Source organism: Prosopis cineraria, unplaced genomic scaffold (assembly GCF_029017545.1).
Source record: "Prosopis cineraria cultivar Desert tree isolate PC_DT_omini unplaced genomic scaffold, ASM2901754v1 PC2, whole genome shotgun sequence".
Classification (NCBI taxonomy): domain Eukaryota; kingdom Viridiplantae; phylum Streptophyta; class Magnoliopsida; order Fabales; family Fabaceae; genus Prosopis; species Prosopis cineraria.
The window spans coordinates 3,371,238-3,393,935 of NW_026555333.1; the positions used below are offsets into that span (position 1 = coordinate 3,371,238).

Consider the following 22,698-nt stretch of genomic DNA (forward strand, 5'->3'; position numbering starts at 1 on the left):
GTTGAAGAAAATGTTACCAAACGCACGCACAAAGCAAGGGCCTTGACAGCCCAGTTATTGAGCTTATAAGGATTTTAGAAAAGTTAAATATTTGTTGAAATACTAAAATTTTTAAAATTAATATTTGTTCTGATTCAATAAAGGCCATATTTTTTATTAATGGTAATTTCGTCCAGAGCCATTCACTCTTAGCAATCATTAGAAGCATCAAAAATCTCATCATAAAAAACTAGGAAGTTATTTTGGAACACTTCTATAGAAAAATAAATTATTGCACTAATCTTTTAGCGCACAAAGCCTCAATCGAATATTTTCATATTATTTTATTTGATAACACTTTCATAGATTGTAAAAGTATTTTGACTTCTGACATGACCTAACTTTGTTTCTTTTGTATAGTATTTTAATTGTGGTCTTGTGTTCAAAAAAAAAAAAACAAGGGTCTTGAGAAGGAAAAGTTTTACTTAATATACTTAATTTTATATAATTAATCTGCTTTGAATTAAATCAAGATATGTGAATTTTTTTTTATAGAGTATTTGTTCCAAAAAACCTTTATTATTAAGATTATTAACATATTAAAATTTATTTATTTTGATTGGATGTGATAATATAGTAAATATATAAGACTAAGTGCATGAATTTTTTTTTTTTAGAATTTCTCCTCCTGTCGCGCATTAACTGCCTGAAATTCCGAATAGCCATCCACCATAGTACCGTTTATTTTCCCCTTAGTAAACGTAATATTAAGGTTTGGTTTGGTACGAGAATTTTCGTCGCCATTTTAATTTAGTTGTCTGAGTCCCCATTAATGTGACATCTTGAGGGGTGTCCACGGGACGGATTATGCTTCCCAGCTCAGTTACCACTTCAGGTTAAATATTCCTCTAAATCATTAAATTGTTCAAAAATTATCTACCAAATTTTCTTTTGAAGATTTAATCATCACCATCATTTAAAACATATTTCTTTTTAAAAATAATGGGATAAAAATAATATTTTTTAAAATTATAAATACTTAATAATTATTATTTCATTATTTTTCATAGTGTTAACTTACAGAATTTATTAGAAAATGTAAATAAAATTTAAAAAAAATAAAAAAGAGTCTTCATAGCGATGATAAGATTAATGTTTTTGTTTTATAAAACAACTGGTGTTCATACAATAATTATTATTTTTTAAAGTGTATATAGATACTTGGTTAGCCACCTGGCTAAAATGAAACTTTGACGATTTTGTGTAATATTAAAAGAGTGATATGATCTTAAAAAAATAATGAAATTTGGATTAAACCTAGAAATCTAGGACACTTGACTCCATGAGCGCCCTGATCTTTTTAAGGTGCCAACAAATTAGGGGAACCAATTTTGATATTCATCATATAGATGAATATTAAAAGCTTATTATATCTAAACCGCTCTGTAATGTGGATAGTCTAAATTTATAATTTTTTACTTTTATTTTTTTAAAATATTTTAATGGATACATAATCTAAAATAAAGATAATATCTTAATTATTAGTTTTTTAGGAAAACAATTTTTTATTTAAAAATATTAATTGAAAAACTGTAAATTTAAATCATAAAAATTAGACTTGAACGATCTATAAGTGATGAGCTCTCAGTGCACGTTTGTATAATGAGCACTGAAACTATTTCTATAAATTAGGAGGGCTTCAAGGATAAAAATAAAATGGAAGTTAAATGCAAGGTTAAGGGGCAAAAATATTTTAAAAGTTTTTTAAAATTAGTATTGGATACTCTTACCTTTTAATTTAAGCAATGTCACTCTAGAACTTTTAAAACATTGCAATTGTGCCTTGCCATCAGGGTTGACCATTTGTTAACTATCCGTTCCATTTCATTTGCCATGTGGCAATTACTTGGCATTTTTAAGAAATTAAAAAAAAAACTTCTTCCTCACTCTCTTCTTCCCCATCATCTTCCTTCCTTCAGTTGAGCGAGAATGGTAGAGTCAAAAGTGCTAACACTATTATCAATGTCATTGAATGATACCTCTTGTGTATCCACACTCCTATTACCAAACTTCTTTATCAAATTCATTAAGCTCTGAACCAGATTCATCATCAAACCAACCAATAATAGTTTAACAGTTTATAACATATGGTTAGGCTAACCAAATTTGCAATAACATCCTTCACACACACACACACACACACTCTCTCTCTCTCTCTCTCTCTTAATTAATTAATTCTTCTGGATTATTCTCTTGGAAACAGGATTGCATATTCAATATTTTATATCAAAAGACTGATCTGGAATGAAGCTTGTTTGTTACCTAGGGATCCTACCCTTTTTCTTTCTTCAGAGAACTGTTAAAGTAATCATTGGATAATTCCATCAATATCTTCTTAAAAAAATAGAAATGACTCTTCTTCTTCCTCTTAACTTGAATAGAAATTGAGGCAAATGCTATCAGGTTTATGGTCGAGGAATAAGAAGAAAAAGAAAGAGGAAGAGGAAGATCTATTTATTGAAGAGGATCTCCCATTCAAGATGACCAAATTTAACATTTAGGTTCTACTAGAATGGTTAAGTTTGATTTTAATAATCGCAACATTGATAAACAGTCTCTGTATCCCATTCCCGAGGAGGAAGAATTTATGGATGCTGAAGTTGGGAAACTAAAAGGTGAGGGTTTCGATCCTGATTTGAGGTCAGTTAGTCTCAGATTGGGTTATTTGGATTGCAGTGCCCTTCATCAAAAGGAATTCCCGTGCTGAGTTATTTGGTTTCTTTTTCCTTTTTAATTTCAAGTGTCTGTCACATGACAAATAAAATGAAACAGATAGTTAACCCTGACAATAAGAAAAAATTGCACCATTTTCAAAAGCTTTGGCACGACATTGCTATAATTAAATGTAAAGGTACCTAATGTTCTTTTTAAAAAAATTTCAAAACATTTTTTCCCTTAACCCTTAAATATACTCAACGCCACAAAATGGCTTAACACCTTGGGAGTAGAGGTGATAGCTCAAAATAATCATTCATTTTTCCAAAATCAATTTGATGAGGTTTGCTGCCAATTTTAATGAGGAGTATTGGGTTTGTCCCCATTTGCCCTGGCTGAAGACCTTTCAATGAGGTTTCACCATGAACCGTTAGGATATGAGTTCTAAAGTTATTGGGCAGAAAAAGAAAAATGCTTCTTGCCTTATCACATGGAAAACATTTTTTTTGTTATAATATGTTACTTTTATTGTTAGCAGCTAAAGCCAATGTCCAGAAAAAGAAAACACCTCTCCCACATGAATACAACTAGATTCAATCAATTTTGAATGGAGTTAACACATTGCAAATTCTTAGAGAGCTACGGCCCATGGCACAATCCTCGACTTGGAAGATTATTTACAATAAAACAACTTGTGGGTTATGAGGAACAAACGGGACCACCAGCACCAAACATATTTGCTGCAGATTTCATTTAACCACATTAATCTCTGCCAACAATCAATTATTCTCATATCAGAGCTTGCCTTTCCATTCCATAAAAAATTTCTACTTTGGAGGCGTTCTCTTTGCCATAGTCCTGAACAATTAAAAGGGACTAGTAATTGTTAAGCTTCATAGACTCTAAAATTAGATGTAGAAGCTTGAACCGATCATTACATGGGGGATAAGCTATCATGTTGACAAGTTCTTTTCTTTGCTTTTTTAGGTTCATGGGTGACTTTTTAGTCATGATCCCTTGGATGATTTGGTTTATTGGAAGGCCTATGAAACACTGGGCCCATTATCCTCCGTATGTCATCTTTCTTTCTGCTTTAACATCTTTCCATTTACAATAGATTACGTTCATCTTTATTTAAAAAAATAGGTTCATCGTCATCACTAGTCTATAACGAATGAAAATCATTTACAATATTACTGATTAATTATAGAAACTTCTATACGATGGGGTAATGATCGTTTGGAGTCCCGTGCACATGGGGTTAAGTCGAATCTTTTTTGACTGAGTTTTTGTTTGGATTTTAAGTTTTTTTAAAATAAATAAAAACACAAAATTAAATATTTTTTAAATCTATTATATATAAATCTGCAAAATTAGTCTGTCTTGTACTTGCATCACTAATAATCCTTTTCCTAGAAAGAGAGGGGAGAAGGATGGAAAATTTTGGAAAAAAATGCTTTTTGTTCATTGAGTTTGTCAACTGCGATGACCTACCAAGAAGAAACACTAAATTAGGAAACGACTAATTTTAAATAAGGGAACAATCGGCATGCACCGAGGGTGTTGGTGGTCCTATGATTTATCAAAGAATTTTGTACTGCAATTCTGAGATGGCATACTTTTTTATGCTCTCAAATTTCATTTGAATGAATGGATTATGTTTCTGCTTTCCTATTAGAAGATTTGGGATAAGATTCAAAGATTAGATAATAAGAATTTAACATGATTTGTAATTTTTCTAACACGTCAAAAGGATTCAGGATTAAATATTCAGCAGGTGAGCAATAAAAGTCCTGCAAAATCTCAAGGTAGTTTCATACATAACAAGAATCAAATAATAACTAGCACACGCTTGGCTCTCTATTTAAGACTATATGTAGGTTGCTATGATTTTCTCACACTTCCATCGTAGCAATGACCGATAGTTCTTGATTCATAAAAAATAATAAAATAATAATAGCAACAGTAGGATAAGAAATACAAGGGGATGAGAAAAATGACAAATGTCAATCCCTTGATTCACATGTATATTGAAGCATACGGTAACAAAACAGGTAACTAATCAACCCTTATGAGGGGACATTGATAGCGCTTGGCAAAGAGGCCGAAAGTGTCAACTTGGCATATGAAATTTACCATGCTTACCCCTCATCCCAATCCAAATCCTACCACTAAAACCCATATTACTATAAACATGTTCATGGAGTACAGTCCTACCTATCCTCCCAAATACGATGGAGGTCTCTTTATTGCATTCTGTCAATACCATAATCTTCTCATTAGGATAATCTCAGATTGTATATGAAAGCTTCTTTCATTGCTTTTTATATGACTTATCAATGACATGCTTATATTATATCTAAAAGTTTGTTAAGTGATCATGACATATTCAATGAGATGAGCATTTGTACTTTGCTAACCTCCCTAGCTAATGCTAAAGCAAAGGTGACCGTGTGTGCTAATGTCAGGATTATGTAAATAAGAGAGACCCAACAGTTGAGTTAATAGGGCCAAAGAAAGGAAAAATGATTGCCAGGAACCATATTGGAATTACTACTGGAAATCAAGCCATTTCCCTCTTGACTAAACTCTTCGTTTCATGTGCTTCGATAACCTTTTCCCACGCAAAATATAGAGGAGTACAAGCAATCCAAAGGTTATGAACTGCAAAGTTCCACCAACATAAGAGTCTCTTTAGATAGTATTAATATATCATATATAATAGGTTCCCTTAAATTTCTATCAGTGATATGTCTTAAGCCATAAGTCTTTAGGCTTTATTGGACGGAATTGGAAATAGACCTGGTGAATGAGCATTAGAATCACAGTTATGTCCCTGAAGCCTGTCCTTGGGGAGAGGGCGTTAGAATGGGTAAGGAGCATGTCCCCAAATGCGCAATATACTATAGCTGCTGGTGGCAAAGTTAGGGTCAGCACGTACAGTGTTGCCATTAGATATATCAGCTTGAATTTTTGTGGCTTCCATATTGCATGCATAATTTCCCTACAATATAGCATCACATTGATGTCTATCAAATTCATGTTGCTCTCATACATAAGCTGTCTCTACCTTAACTAAAAAAGTCAACTTTAAATCTCATTGAGTATGCACAAAGTTCCCTATGAGTTCTGAAGAACAGTGTTCCTTGCAATTGAATGAAACCTCTTAAACCCAAAATAATCCTTGTTTGTGCATGTTTCACTCAGGCTTCAAGTTCTCGCAGTGTAACTGCATACCCACCAAAAGTGTAGAGGATGTTGGTAACCCTAGTGAAGTAGAGAACCAACCCCTCAACCCTCACAATCATATTAAGGGCATTGCTCAGCGACATATATATGTTGACAAGGATTTTGAAAAATCATTTACTGTTCATAATTATGTGATTTACTTATCTAGTTGATGAGATAAGTTATGTCCCTTACTTGTCTATGGATAAGGGAGGCTATGGTTAGATACCATGGAATGTAAGTTGTCATCATGAGGCCCAGGAAGGACTAAATTCTATGACTGTGGAAAGAAGGAACAAACATTATTATTGCACAGCAGGCACTAAATATACAAGTCCAAGTTCTTTTGTCAAGATTGTCGTTTATGTAATATATAGTAATAAAAGATTCATTCATTGTATTAAGAAAGAAAAATGTTCGATTTATATTTGAACGTTATATATTAATTGTAGCTGTTAATTTGAATGGGGTAGGCTTATTTAGGTTGGGTTCAATTTGGGTTATTCTTAAAATATCATGTCCCTTCTTAAGAGCCCATATAGCCAAGCTCAACTTTAATACCTTCAAGCTTATTTGGGTCGGCCCAAATACCCAAAATTTTTAAAAATATTTTTTCTTTATTTTTGAACCAAATTTAATTTTTAAATAATTCTGTTAAGCATGAAATATTATTTTAACTTTAAAAAATAATAATTTATCAACTTTGTTACTATTTTGTTGTATCATGTATAGTTTATCCATGAATGTTTCATTTACTTATAAATCAATATTTAATTTATTTAAATATTTCTCTTATCATAGTCATATATAAATATTTTATATATTTTAATTAAATTATATTATTTTAATTATGATTAAGTTAATTTTAATTCAATCACAGTTATACTATTAACTAAAAATCACCGTCCCGATTTATTCAAAGTTTTTAATAACTTTTAGGTAAATTGTACTTTTTATTTTTAAGAATATGAGAAAAATAATTATCATTATATTATATAAAATAAAATTATTTAACTATGAGTAAAATTCTATTTTTTTGGAATCATTTTTTTCTTTAACTTTTTTATATTGTTTAACCCTTACATACAAAAAATCTTTGCTCTAGTTTATTCTTAATTTTTAACAAAGTTTGGCATGAACGATAATCAAATAATTATTCTAAAATATTACTCCATTTATTATATTTATTTAGTAATAGAGTTAAAAATTCTTACAAGCCCAAATTTTATTTTTAAAATTATTTAAAAATTTATTTTTATTTTAAAATTAATTATCTTATCTTATAAAAAATATAAAATATATTTGTTTAGATACGCAAATGATATATAGGACTTAAAACCTTTTTTAAAAAAATTAAGTTTTAAAATATAAAAATGAATATTAAGATATATTTTAAATATTATTTTGAGATATTTTTTGATTAAAAATAATAAAAAAATTTAAAAAATTTTTAAAAAATAATAATAGAAATGAATTTAAATATATAGTCTTTTTGTATAAAATAATATAAAATTTAAAAAAATTAATTAATATTTATTTATATTTTATATATTTTTTAAAAATTACTTTTTTATTTGAGCATTCAGGCCAAGTTCGAATTTAATTAGGCTTGACCTAAATTTTTTTAAGCCCAAATAGGTTTGAACTTAAAAAATTAAATATTTTTTTAACTTGATCTTAAATTTTTTGAACGAATATGGGATGACCCATTTAGCTTGGTTCAAATTATCAATTTTAATATTAATCAAGATTATTATTGAATACCTTACCTTGCACAAGTAATTGATTGAATTACCGAACCAGCAAAAGGAAAGTACAGTTGAAGAAAAGACCCACGCTCCTCCAGTACTTCCCAAGCAGTCCGTCAAGAACTTCAAACCACTGTGAAAGATCAAAATAGAAATAATAAACAGGATTAAATAAGGAAAGTCATGAAGATATTAGCCTGATTAAGGTTTTGTGAAAGGTAAAAAAAAAAACAAAGAAACACACACACACAAATTGGAATACCTGAATTACATGGCTCTCGAAATCAACCTTCTCCCCCTCCTTTCTGGTTCTATACACAACATAAAAAACTAATAAGGTAAACCGTCCTGCTTCCCACAAGTCCATAAAAAAGCTGAAAAATTATCCTAGATGACATCCCCAATTGTGAAAAGGAATATGGTAATGTCAATAGCACTTGTACAACTTACATGGAATTTCGTCAACCATTTAGAGAGCATCCGCCAAAAGAATACTGTTTTTTCTCAAAGAAAAAGATAACGAAAAATGTGATGTTACTTGAAGAAGCAGTACCTGATTAGAAGCACAGCTGAAACATGCATCATACACAGAACCGCCATGCCAAAATAGCTTGGATAATTTGCTCCTAGTTGACTTGGAATCGCCATCATCTTCCTCCATTTCTAGGTAGTTACTAGCAATGACAGTCTCAACCTTCTCGGAAGCCATTCTTATGACTTGTGAGTTCAGGTACTGGAGGGGAATGAAAACATTGGACTAAGTGCTTAAATATAGACAGAAGAAAGTGCTTCTTAAGTTCTCCACTTCTACTTCCCCGTCTTAACTCTTACGTGGTTTCTCTTACCTGATATAACTTCTTTTGAGCGATTCACTGAATACCCCTTGCTTTACATAATTTAAGGAGTTTTTTTCATAGCTATATAAGGAGTTTTATTTGTAGCTTTATTAGGTGTCTGATTCAGATATTGGATATCCAACGAACGAGACCGAACATTGTCGTGGGCTTCAACGAGGTCGAGATAGCAACGTTGCATGATCGGGTGGCCCGCCATGGCCCATTATCAGAAAGAGCCCATCCATACTGATTGATCATGAATGTAGGGTAGATAGAGAAAAAGTGAGAGTGAGTGAGAGGTTACAAATTTGGGTATGAGTCAGGTTAGGGGGAGCCAAGCTTGGATGCTGTGTGGGACTGACTGCTTTTGAGAGGGGACTCGGTGCTAATTATGATTAGTCCTACACGTGATCCAACTGGCTTTACAAAAAAATCTTAACAAGATCATCTCTCTTTTAAAACTTTCATCGATAAAATCTATTTTAATCGCTTAATGTTGATTAATGTTTTTTGTGTGCTAATAATGATGCCAAGAGCCTCGTGTAAAGTAAGAAAAAAAAAAGTCTGCAATTGAGCATCTCTTTTTTATTTTATTGAATGCGCAATAAGGTAATCATATTCTCTTTAAAAAAGAAAAATAAGGTAATTAATTAATTATAGAATTTGTGGGCTCGAATATTTTATAACGAATTCCTTTATAGATGATCTGAATGAATGATCATCTAGTTTTAGCATGCCCAAGTTGTAATACCCCAAAAAAAAAAGAAGATGAAGGAAAAGAAAGCGAAGATATAGTTTTAGATTTTGTAGGTTTGATTCCGAGACACACGCCTGCCTCCGGCCAAAAAGAGATATGAAGCTTCTAAGTAGTGTATGATAGAATTGAGAATAAGAGCTAGATTTGGAGCTCCTATTTAAATAAAAAATTAAGTTTAAAAAATTGATAGTTTTTTAAAAAAATTAGGCTTTTAGGCACAATTTTGACAGGCCCTAAAAAAAGGGCTTGAGCTTAAACAACCCTTTAAGCCTGTTCTCCAAAAAATTGATACTTTTTTAAGTATTGTGTTATCAAAATAATTAATATTGGTTCCTTTTCCATTTACTTTAACACAATATTGACAAATTTTTTATTAATTTATTAAATACGATTACTTTGTAAAGTCTATTTCTTGATTTTGATTAATGTTATACTCTATGATATATAAGTTTTTGTATTTATTAGATTTAATAAAGTTGATCTGGATTAAAAATTTTAATCTTCATTTTAAAACTTGATTAACATTCTATATCTTTATTTGTATTTATTTATTTTTTTAAAATAAAACGGGCTTACAAGCTCGGTCATGAGCCCTTCAAATAAGGGTTGGGCTTTAAAAATTGATCATTTTTTAAAAAATAGATTTAAGGGCCTGAACCTTAAGGATCGGACCTATTCATTTTCTCAACTCTAGTATCCGTTGAGATGAGCATGGGATCAGATGAGTATTGCCTAATATCAACCAGTTCATCAAGCCCAGTGCCAAAAAAATGAGATTAATTATTCAGTCACAGTATATATCAACCTTGTTATATATTGTTTGTGTTATTTGTTCTATAAATTAAATTGTTCTTGTCACATGTGATAGATTAACAATAATGTGATGCTAATCCTAAAAGTGTCTATTTTATGTTCAAGTTGTTCTAGTGATGCTAAAATATTTCCTAGTTACTGAAGTATTGACAACTAAGCATCTGAAGTTGAAATCTTAAGAATATCTTCAAAATGTTAGAATACTAAGCTATATGAACTCCATAGTTACACAATTAGTGAAATCATGAGAGCCAAATGAAGCATCTCTTTTAGGGATATAATAGATATTACAACTCACAAGTGAAGAGTTGACTTTAGTGTGAGAGATTTATAAATGAAGAATGAAATTAAATGATGAGTCGTACTAGTTCAAATAAGTTTGGTCTCGATGGCAAGATGACATTCTCTACCCCACTCATTATATGGAGAGGTACATGGGACTATCACTGACTTGTTTTAGCCTTTGGAGATAGAACAGATCGGACTCATCATGAAGAAAAACATGTGTTTAAAAGCCATGAAGTGCCCCACTTTGACTTGAGTTTCTGGTGGCCACACTTCAACTTCTCCACCTCTTTTGTTTGTGTGACTGCTATTCATTAATCGTGTAATATCATTTGATCTGCCCCTTAAAAAGAAGTCCATGAGCAAGAAGGAAATAATTTCCAAATATTGAATAGTTAAGAATGTTTTATATACATAAATAAAATAGGAAATTCATGTGTATTAGGGTGAGAAAAATTGTCACCATACTATATCTAGATTATATCTGAAAGCTCAGCAAAAACAAGTTCTCGTAGCTTTTAAGATAAAATTGTTCCCATCACACTGATTTGACCAAGACCCAAGTTTCTAAATACACACTTTTGCATTTGAGGCACATGAAAATTTTTTTCATTAAAATAATTGAATCATTTTGAGATACATGTGCGGAAATGGAGTGTAAATTGTGATAATAATGTTGAGTAGAATTTTATTGAAGAGTAAGTTTTTGTATGATTGTCTTTTAAAAGTGTAATTATGATCTATTTCATTTTTATATGTATACTTTATAAATGCGTGCCCCTTTTGAGTGGAAAGATTTATTTATGTTTATAAACAATTTCTTTCTTTTTTTTTTAAAAAAATCAAACTTTCAGCAATTATTTTGTGCGCGCGTGCGAATAGAAGCATTAACCACCTGAAAAAGTAGAACACACGCTCCGAACTCCGAACTCCAAAACCAAAAAGTTTTGAAGGGCTATGGCAACTTGGCCCCTGAAAGGGCTCAATCTTTGCATAAAGCTGAAGTCCAGCCCAACAAAAACAATCAGATTCTACTGACAATGCAAGGGCATGAGTTGGGCTTTAGTTACAAAATTAGATCTGTCCATCAAAACCCCCACAGTAGAAAAACAAACAAAACGTTTCTCTGTCAACAAAAGAAAAATATATATACTGTCTGATTATTTTCACCCTTGCAGGGATCTTAGACAAGGTGATCCTATTTTCTTACTTTTTTGGTTCTTTGCATGGACAGGTCATCTCGTTTGATATCTGATGCTGTTAATAGTGGATGCTGGAAGCTGTTCCATGTTACTAAAACTGGGCCATCAATATCTCACTTGAAGTTTGCTGACGATTTATTACTTTTTGGAGAAGCTATTAAGGCACAAGCACAAACTATGATGACCTGCCCAATGAATTCCGTGCACTGGGCGTCAGGGCAAAAAGTCAGTGTTGAAAAATCTTCAATGTTCTTTTCCCTTAATGTTGTTGCCGCACTGAGAGCAATAATTAAAAGCATAACAGGGATGAAGACTAATAGTGAAATTGGGCGATACTTAGGTTTTCCTTTATCCAAATGTAAGAAGACAAAGGAAAAGTTTCAGTACATTATGGACCGAGTCAAGGCCGAGCTCTCGAACTGGAAACCAAATTGCTTGTCCTTTGTAAGGAGAATAACCTTGGCTAAGTCTATGTTAAGCACCATTCCGCTGTATCCGACGCAAGTGGCTAGGATGCCTACAAGTACCTGCAATGAAATAGAGAGATTACAACGCAACTTCATTTAGGGTGATGGGAGTGTGAGGCATGGGTACCATTTGGTTAGCTGGGATAGGATTACGATGCCTAAGACTTACAGGGGACTTGGTATTAAGAAAATAACTTTGGTTAATCGTGCGTGTGGGGCAGAGTTGGCGTGGAAGTTAATTAGTGGTGACAATGGGTTGTGGTTGGATGTGTTAACCAAGAAATATACGATGCGCCAAGAAGACTATCTCCTCAAGGCACACACAGCTAATTCTTCACTTTGGAAATTCATCTGCCAACATGATATCACTGAGAAGGGAACAAGGTGGCAGATATGGAGTGGGCAACATGTTTGATTCTTTCATGATCTTTGGCTACTACTAGACAAAAGGCTAAAAGAGTTCTGTTTACGGCCTTTAACCGTCGAAGAGGACCAGAGTACGGTGGTCAAATGGGTTGCCTATGGCAAATGGGACTTTGTTCATATTTTTCAAGTCCTACCTACAGATACAATTCAAAAGCTAATCGCGATTTTACCACCAATGGATGGTGTGGGTCATGATATCATGGTATGGAATGCTAATCATAGTAGGTGCTTCTCTATTGAAAGTGCTTATTTTTCAATTGAGTTCAACCCTGAGAATCTGTATGATTCTATATATAAAACTATATGGAGGTGGCAAGGAGCAGAAAGAATTCAGGCCTTCATATGGTTAGCTGTTCAAAGTAGATTGCCGACTAATGAATGGCGAGGTAAGTGGGCACGATGTTCTACTTTATGTCAAAGAATGTACTACATATATTACAAGATTGTTCATATGCAAGGTTGCAGCTTCTTGAACCTAGTTACCACACCATTTTCTTTTCTGCATCTTTAAAGGATTGATTCTCTATGAATCTGCATAGGAAACTTGGACAACGACTTTACTACAATGGGATTTGATTTAGGGTGTTACTATCTGGAAGCTATGGCTCTGGAGAAATTGTTTTATCTTTAACGATGATTTTACTAAACCAGCTGAACCTGCATCTGTAATTAGAAATATTTGGCAACATTTCACCATGTCAAAAACTGGTAGCTGTACTGAGGAAACCGCAGCCCGATCTACTTATATGGCAAAGCTTCCAAGCCATTGGATTAAAGTTAATGTCGATGGTGCAGTATCGACAGTTATTGGTATGGCTAGATGTGGTGGCATTATTAAAAATGAGGATGGTGTCTGAATCGTTGGGTTTACACATAACTTGGGTCATGCTGATGCGCATATGGCAAAGGAGTGGGCTATTTTATAGGAGGTTGAGCCTTGCTCGGGATACGGGATTCGGAAAAATCATTGTAGAATTTGATGCTAAAGTCGGGGGTGGACAACTTGAATAATAGCTCAAGGGCTGGGAATTGTAGCCTACTACTAATTCAAGTTCTCTCTTTGCTGCAGTGTGATTGGGTTGTTCGAGTTAATTATGTTACAAGGGACCAGAATAGTGTGGCAGATAGACTGGCCAAAGATGGGCTTAATAGCTTGTCTCTCCTTGATGTTGTTCCTTTCCATCTTAAAGGACCTTGGAAAAGGAGTGCATGGGACCTCAATCCCTTCTTGTTTTGTTTATGTGCCCTCGTTTATATCCAACAAAAAAAAAAAAAAGCAGGAAGAAGAAAAAAAATTCTATACTTAACCACCGTGTTCATACGTGACTTATTTTTCTTACTCTATATAATACAAGGACACGCTAATTGAGGTGATAAGAATGTACTGGGGTGTGAATAGCATTTATGATTAAACAATGAATTAAAAAATTGATCTTTCGTGGTCAACACATCAATTACACTTTTGACATCTATCAGCCTTCCATGGATTGGGAACAATCATTATGTTTTTGGAAACTTTAGGCTTTCCATTTTGTATGCTTGAGAAAATGTTGCAGCTTTTACAACTATGATATATTTTTTTCCTTGAATGAGAGATGTGAACTTGGTGGCTGTCTTAACGATTTAATCACGAGAAGACAGATTCACTGTTATGTTACTAAGTCTGGTTTTGAGTCTAGCATTTACAACATATTAACATTGTTTGACAAGTATTCAAATTTTTAGTTTTTAAATGAAGCAATCAAGATATTTGATCAATACCATGCTTTGTTTTCTGGGTATGTTGTCAACGAAGATTATGCAAATTCTCTCAATCTGATTCATCATTCTGAGGCACAATTTGATTCCCATGCTTTCAATATCGCTTTAAAGATCTACATCTACTTCAAGAATTTGAGACGATGACGTCTCATGTGCATGGTTTGGTAATAACTTTTGGCTGCGAGTAAGACTGTGTTGCTGGAAGCATTCGTATCGATCTATATGCAAAACAGGGTGATATCGACAATGCACTAGGGTTGTTTGAAAGGATGTCAGATAAAGACGTCGTGGCTGGGTTGTGTTTAGTTGCTTCCTGTGCTGCACTGGGTTTAGGTGCTTTGGCTTTTTCTCTCTTTAGTCTTTACGAACCCCTGGAAAAAAATTCTAGGACAAACATTATATCTTTCGGAAATTAAATCGTGTGCTTAGTTCTTCCCGTCCAAGCAAAGTTCCCGTTCCTTAAATCCTTCCATACCTCATGTGCAGAAGACGTAATATGGTCCCCAGCTACAAGTAACACAACTATACAGGATATATATCTCGTTTTTATATTTATTATTGTTTTATTAATTTTATTAAATGTGTTATGCATGTTAATTGTTGCTTACGGCTAACTCTTTGCTGTGCAAGGTCTCCAACATGCATGCTGTTATGGTTGTTTAATTTACCGTTTAGTCTGTGTCATCCTCATCTAAAGAAGAACTCTTTCTCGTGCTTTCGATTCCTTCTCAATCATTGCATCCACTGCGTTCTGGTCTCCCGAATCGGTCCTCATTCTGACTTGCTACGGCCTTCTCTTTTTGTTTCTTCACAGGCACGACGCATGCGTTGTCAAGTTCTGATTCCTTCACCGTTTTCAATAACTAGCATACTGCAAAAGCTGCACACAAAATTCCACGCCCAAATTCTTTTTGCGCATTCTTTTGGCGCCATGTTTCTCAGCCAAGAATACAAAGGAGGTTAAATGGTCAATCCACTGTATCGTGGCTAAGCGGGGCCTCTTTTTATCTACATTCGCCACTTTTGCTTCCCTGCTTCTGCTGCTGATTGTTTTCCAAAACTTAGTGCCATCCAAAACATTTCGTAAACTCTGTTTCCTTTCACAGTCACTATGCTTGCAATAATTATGCTGGTATTCAGATTTCTGCTCATTGAAGAACTGTTTTGCTGTCAATGTAGAGTGAGAGATTGTCTTTCTCCTTTCAAAATTACTCGTCTTCTTTGAAACATCGAGGTTAGATGTTAAAATCAGGCAAGATATGCTTGAAGTTTCTACTCGACTGACTTATTCACAAATCTAGCCAGAAAAGGTAGAAATTAGCTACGGATTGGATTTGACAATTCCCAGTTGATGGCACTTGACATTAGTTCTTATGGGGGACAAGATATTTCTTTCCATATAAAAAAGAAATGAAACACAATGGCTATAGATTGTACTGTATCCGATCGAAGATGATATCTCAACGAAAACAACTTTGACCGCTGCAAAAGAGACACGTACGCGCAGGACGAAAATGAAAGGGCAAACACTAATATACAATTCGATTCTAGGGCCAAATCTATAACACCGATTGGGAAGAATACACAAATGAACCCATATTTTCCCATGACAAATAATAGCCATATTGCCGTGATTTAACAAGATGGGCACAGAAATGAACACACATTATTCATTTCAAGAAAAAAGCTAAACCCCTAGCCCGACAGGGCGCATCAAAATCCTCTGTAGATCACAACAAAACAAGGCAATATAGCTCTTGGATTGAACACATACAACTCGTCCAAGTTAGAGTACGCCCCGACACCCCCTCCCATGGAATCATACTCCTCCATGCTTCCTTCCACATTCTTCTTCACCCTGCCAGCTATTACCCGACAAACCAGCATCGCCCTAATGTCGTTGTTCTCGTCCGCGGAAACCACAGCTTTGTCGTGTGCCTTCCCGCTAGTCGCCGTCGTCAATATTCCCGTCCCGTCGTTTCCTCCGTTCGTTTCTACGGCGACCTTGAATCCGTTCTTTATTATGTTGCAAACGTTGCACTGAGGCATTGAGTTACAGAGGTTAGACGAACCGTTTAGGCCCAGAGAGCAGACGAAGGTGGTTGCGTGAAACCTGAGCAGCTCGTTGCCATCTGCTATGCAACGTGGGTGTTTCTTGGGGAGCTTTGTGGCTTTGGCTTTTATGGTGTCTCTATATTCTTCAAATCTGGAAATCGTCTTCTGGTTGTTGTGGACTTTAAGGATGCGATCTATTTTGCAGACTGGGGACTGTTTCTTTAGCCAGCTTGAATGGAATATGATTTCTACTATATTCTTGCTTGTATCTTCGGGACCCAGTTCCGACACTGAAATTTTTAACAGGAGAAATAAATTTGAAATAGATGTCCAAAGATAAAAATCAACAGCTTCTTGTGAATAATAATTGGTGTTTGAATTGGATTTACCTGCATGTTTAACAGCCTGATGAAGCTCCAAGCTTTCAGCTTTCATGAAGATCTCACCACAATCTGGGCATGAGCAAATGCTACTCCGGAGAGAAGGGTCTCTGGTGAAACCCAGAACAGGGTCAACCACCATTCGGCACTCGTAACAACCAGAGAGTCTCCTGAAGGGCATTCCCTTGAAAGACCCGCTAACAGAAGAACTAGAAGATGCTGACAATGAAGAAGAAGATGCTAAAACAGCGGTGTTTGGTTCTCGAGGAGGAGCTTTCATGGATCTGCTTGAAGCATCATTGTTGCTGCCGCTACATGCAGACAGTGAGGCCTTTTTGTTGTGGGCATCAGGGCATCCCGTTTCAGGCCTAGCCATGATATTGGTGTTATTACAAAGCGAGCCTGAACATTTCATCTTCTTGCACTTCTTGCCGTTCTGATCTTCTGGGACTCTTTCTTCTTGCAACTTTCGCTGTTCTTGTTTCTTCTTCGGCTGTTGTTTCCCTTCAGGAATCTGTTGCGACTGCTTCTGCTGCTGCTGGGTTTGAACGTTTCTACAGGTCAATAGGCCTCTCACCACCACCCAAGACGGTTGTTTCTCTGATTTCTGCGGCTTTTGGTTCTGATCGGCAATGGCTTGCTTGGTGAGTTTCTTGTGGACCCTAGATTTGCTCATTGTAATAAAGATGAAAGTTGCCAGGGCCAAACAATTATAGCTGGTGGATACTGGGTTTAATTCCAAAAGCTCAGGTCATGGGGGGGCTTGCAGTAGCAGGAAGCAGGGCTCTCTGATGTAGCAGAATGTGATAGTGAATTGATATCTATAAACTTTCAGAAACTCGCAGCAGTGCTTGCTCCGGGTGAGATGTGTCCTATGATCAGAATCTGACCGTTGATTTCTCAAGATGTGATGGCCTGGTGGGGAAGGGTTCTATTTTTAATTTGTAGGGAATTAAAGAGATATGGCCTACTACAGGTCCCGCATTTTTTGGTTCCCCTTTTTACTCTGATGCTGCAAACTAATTTTGAGATTGGTATTTGTCAATATCAGGGAGAAGCTAACAAAAAGAAATCCCGAACACTGCAAACTTAAAATAATCAGGGATATCTACTAGGCATGCTGTCTTTCATAAAGGGCTCATGCTAGTGGCTTAGTGCTCAAATTTTGACTTGAAAAAAAAAAAAGTCATTTTGGATTGGATTTTAGATTAGTATGGATATAGATAGTTCGGTTTATTTTTAAAAGAGTCATTATAGATGACAGGTTCATGGGTATTGTCCTGCACCTGCGGCTAGTCCCTCTAGAACTTCTATCTGTTGTCTGCTAACAGTAAAGTAATTTTCACCATATAAATATAATTGCCCAAAATAAAAACAGAAACAAAGGGGGGGGGGGGGAACTGTCATGGTGTCAGCAATAATATCTCTACCATTAGCGTGTAATCAATTCCTGAACATATTGCCTGATGGATCATCTGGCATGCTGAATAATCATGAGGATTTTGAAGCCTGTTCCTTTTTAAGGATATTGATATTGAAGCAATTATATTTGAGGACTCTTAACTCCGCCTATGTTTATAGCCGGTCCCAAGCCGGGGTAAAGGAGGAGGGTTGTGTTAGGCCATCAACAGCCAATGTAAAAATTTGTTGAATCTATCATGAACATGGACAATAGACGTTATAATGTTAATGCTAGGTCGTTGCCCGTAAGTAACGCGCTGCATGGCTCGAGTACAGTGATAAGTGAGTTAGAGCCGCTGCATCGGCGCCAGGATGTAGTGTTAAATGAGCAAGGGCTACCGCGTCATTCTGGACGCACGCGGCTAAAGAAGTTAGTCCATAAGAGCAAAATTAGATTTGGTACTTGGAATATTGGGACATTAAATTGTAAATCTGTAGAGGTTGTAGGGGTTATGATTCAAAGGAAAATCAATATCCTTTGCTTGCAAGAAACAAAATGGCATGGAGAAGAAGCTAAGGATATTCAAGGTTTCAAACTTTGGTATACAGGAAAAGTAAGTGCACGCAATGGAGTAGGCATCATTATAGATAAGGAGTGGAAGAAGAACGTTGTAGAAGTTAGCAGAATTGGAGACAGAATTATTTCTTTAAAAATGATAATTGGACGTGAGACTGTTAATATTGTTAGCGCTTATGCGCCGCAAGTCGGGACAGAAGCCAGTCTTAAGGAATTATTTTGGGAGGATCTGGAGGGGTTGATTCGACACATACCACAGAGTGAAAATATTTTTATTGGAGGAGACTTTAATGGGCATGTCGGGAGGGAAGCTGGTCAGTATGCGAGGGTGCATGGTGGTTTTGGTTTTGGAGAGCTAAACAATGAAGGGCAAACTCTTCTTGATTTCTCATTGGCGTATGATTTTAAGATTGCCAATACTTGTTTCAAGAAGAGAGATGAGCATCTCATCACCTACAAAAGTGGAGCCTCAAGGTCGCAGATTGATTTTCTTTTGGTTAGGAACACAGATAGAAAACTTTGTAAAAATTGTAAGGTGATCCCTGGAGATGCTGTAACGACACAACATAGGGTCCTAGTCCTTGATGTGTGTATTATGAGTAAAATTCAAAAACGTCGACAAGTAGTAACACCAAGGATTAGGTGGTGGCAATTAAAAGGTGAGAAGCAAGATATTTTCAAGCGAAATCTTTTGGATAAAGGAATTTGGGATTCTCAGGGAAGTGCTAACATCATATGGGAGGATATGGCTAAAAAGATACGGGAGGTTGCAAAAGTAGTTTTGGGAGAATCGAAAGGTCCTGGTCCGAGAGATAAGGAGTCTTGGTGGTGGAATAATAGTGTACAGGACAAAATCAAGTATAAGAAGAACTGTTTTAAAGCCATACATTTGTGTAACAATGAGGAAAATTGGGAGAGGTACCGTATGGCTAAGAAGGAAACTAAGAGAGCTGTGGGTGAAGCTCATTCTAAAGCTTTTGAAGAATTTTATAAGAACCTTGAGACGAAGGAAGGAGAGCAAAATATTTATAAGATTGCCAAGAGTAGGGAAAGAAAATCAAGAGATCTAGAACAGGTAAGGTGTATTAAGGATGAAGAGGGAAGAATTTTAGTTACAGATGATGAAATTAAAAATAGATGGGAGACTTATTTTTCTAAACTTTTCAATGATGGAGAGGATTCATCTAGTAACTTGGAGGATTTAGTAACTGGTGAAGGAGAACAAAATTTGTCATTCTATCGAAAAATACGTGATAAGGAGGTAAAGGAAGCTCTTAAGAAAATGGCAAATGGTAGAGCTAACGGACCTGATTGTATATCTATCGAAGCGTGGAAATGTTTAGGTGAAGAAGGGGTGAGATGGTTAACTAAGTTATTTAATGTGATTTTACGGTCCAAGAAAATGCCTGATGAGTGGAGGAGAAGTACATTAATTCCTATTTATAAAAATAAAGGAGATATTCAGAATTGTACTAACTATAGAGGGATTATACTCATGAGCCACACAATGAAATTGTGGGAGAAAGTAATTGAGCACAGGTTGAGATTGAAGACAAGTATTTCTGAGAATCAATTTGGTTTTATGCCAGGTAGATCAACTACAGAGGCGATTTATCTACTAAGGGGATTAATGGAAAAGTATCGTTGTAAAGATAAAGATCTACACATGGTTTTTATTGATTTGGAAAAAGCTTATGACCGTATACCAAGAGAAGTGCTTTGGAAAGCGTTGGAAAAAAAGGGAGTACGGATTGCTTATATTAAAGCCATACAAGATATGTATGAGGGGGTAAAAACTAGTATAAGAACGCCTAGTGGTCAAACAAAGGATTTTCCTATAAAGATTGGGCTACATCAGGGATCATCTCTGAGTCCTTATTTGTTCAACTTGATTTTAAATATTTTGACGGAACATATTCAAGAGGAAATCCCGAAATGTATGCTCTTCGCGGATGATATAGTTCTTATAGCAGAGACAAGAGAAGAGGTTAATTGCAAACTTGAGTTATGGAGGAGGACATTGGAGTCGAAAGGTTTTCGTCTGAGTAGAAGTAAGACGGAATATTTATATTGTAAATTTGATAAAGGACTATTCGAAAATAATTTGGAAGTGAAATTGGGAGATCAAATTATACCTCAAGTGGAAAAGTTTAGATATTTGGGAGCCATTATCCAAAATGATGGCGAAATCAGTGGAGATATTTCACATAGAATTCAAGCTGGGTGGTTTAATTGGAGAAAAGCTAAAGGAGTTATTTGTGACCGTAAGGTGCCTAATAAACTTAAAGGAAAGTTTTATCGTACTACTATCAGACCGGCAATGTTATATAGTAGTGAATGCTGGGCTCTAACGGGACAGCAAGAGCATAAAGTTGGAGTAGCAGAGATGAGAATGTTACGATGGATGTGCGGACATACACGTAAAGATAAAATTCGAAATGAGCACATACGTGAAAAAGTGAGGGTGGCACCTATTGAGGAAAAAATGGTAGAAAATCGGTTGAGATGGTTTGGGCATGTACAAAGAAGACCAAGGGAGGCACCAGTGAGAAGAGTGGAACATATAACTTTGAGTCCGATTAAGAGAGGTAGAGGAAGGCCTAAGAGAACACTCTTGGAAGTTGTTGAACGTGATCTCTTAATTAATAATATTTCTAAAAGCTTAATAAATGATAGAGCACAATGGCGTCTTGCAATCCATGTAGCCGATCCCACCTAGTGGGATAAAGGCTTGTTGTTGTTGTTGTTGTATATTTGAGGACTCTTCTTCGTAATAGACACCGTGACTGCATCAAACACGTCGAGTTAGATTCAACAATGGCATCATGTCATATTCAACGGTGGTGTCTAATTTGAAGTTTGCATGAGTATGCTTTTTTTGGATCGAATGGGATGCATATTTAACGGAAGTATTTAATTTATAAAAATAATCCATTCCATCAGAATGACACAGTCACTTACATGGGGCATATCTTGACAGATCCAGAAGATTGATAAATTAATACGATTTCACTGGGCGAGTCATTGTTTATGTTCTTCTTTACAAAAGACTAAAGTTTTCGATGTCGCACATGACATTAAAAAACGTGGGGTTAATACAATATAGTTGACGTGTACTAACTAGTTCCTTTTGTCCGGCATCAATTTATGGTGGAGGAAGTCAGACAATTAATCGGGGTTGTCGTTATTCTTAGACCAAGGTGGGCTTTTTTGGGGCTAAGTGCATTTCACCATTTGCAAGGCACTCCACTAATTACCCCATAATGGTGCCTGCTATCAAGAAAAGCTGCTTACCTTGATTCCTTTTGCCTCAAAATCATGCCACCCCATATGCTCCCGAATAAAGTCCCGTCCTTTAATTAACATATTAGTAGTAAATAAAACTGGAACCATCCATTTCCCTCTGATGGTTTGGAATTTTTGTTTGCCGCTAATTAACCCCCTCTTATCCCTTTCCCAAGCTGCAGTTCGATTGCAAATGTGAACAAACGCGTTGAACAGGAAGAGCATGAGCAATAGCCGCTGTTGATGAGAGATTGTGTGAGTGGTATGGATATGGATATGGAAACAGAGATTTTGAACCGTTGGGTGAAAGTGTAAAGAGCCTCCGTTTTGAACTGAGAATATAAGTACTTTTTTTATTAACAGGTGGCAATGGCAATGCTTTCGATTTTGCTTATTGCTCAATGAGCCTGTCACTCTCACTTTTCACTGAGAGAACGAAAGTCTTTTATTTCACTCCTTAAAAAAAAAGCTGCCGGTTTCGCTCGTCTTTTATCTTCACTTCTTTTAGTGGGACAATGAGAATAAGATAATTACATCTGTAAAATTAATTTCCTTGTATAGTGGCTTTATTTTTTCTGGACAACTGCCCTGTACTATTGTTCGACGATACTAAAATAATCAAATATGCACCGGCAATGGACATACATTACAGCACAGCTGATTTAGAGATAGCTAGGAAAAGCGAGAACCATGGGCAGGACAAAACATGAGAACCTTATTAAACGACAGACGTAGCTGCGAGGAGAAGAAAATTAATCGTCCTTGTTCCCGGCACGGACAAGG

At 35.4% G+C, this 22,698-nt stretch overlaps 1 protein-coding gene and 1 pseudogene across 1 annotated transcript; both read right to left on the bottom strand.

Annotated features, from left to right (window-relative positions):
- Positions 1 to 4,752: 4,752 nt before the first annotated feature.
- On the bottom strand, positions 4,753 to 8,379 carry LOC129301874 (auxin transporter-like protein 3; annotated as a pseudogene).
- A 7,349-nt stretch (positions 8,380 to 15,728) lies between these two features.
- Positions 15,729 to 17,484, bottom strand: LOC129303703 (uncharacterized). Its single transcript, XM_054943183.1, has 2 exons — positions 16,662 to 17,484; positions 15,729 to 16,562 (listed from the first exon to the last, which is right to left on the bottom strand). Exons 1-2 carry the CDS (start codon positions 17,326 to 17,328, stop codon positions 15,931 to 15,933), a joined length of 1,299 nt encoding a protein of 432 aa, XP_054799158.1. The 5' UTR covers positions 17,329 to 17,484; the 3' UTR covers positions 15,729 to 15,930.
- Positions 17,485 to 22,698: the final 5,214 nt, after the last annotated feature.

Bases quoted from the DNA above. Each gene is read 5' to 3' on its own strand.
- LOC129303703 (XM_054943183.1), bottom strand. From the start codon at position 17,328: ATGAGCAAATCTAGGGTCCACAAGAAACTCACCAAGCAAGCCATTGCC. The intron at 16,563-16,661 runs GTAAATCCAATT...TAAAAATTTCAG, and splicing joins TCAGGCTGTTAAACATGCAG to TGTCGGAACTGGGTCCCGAA.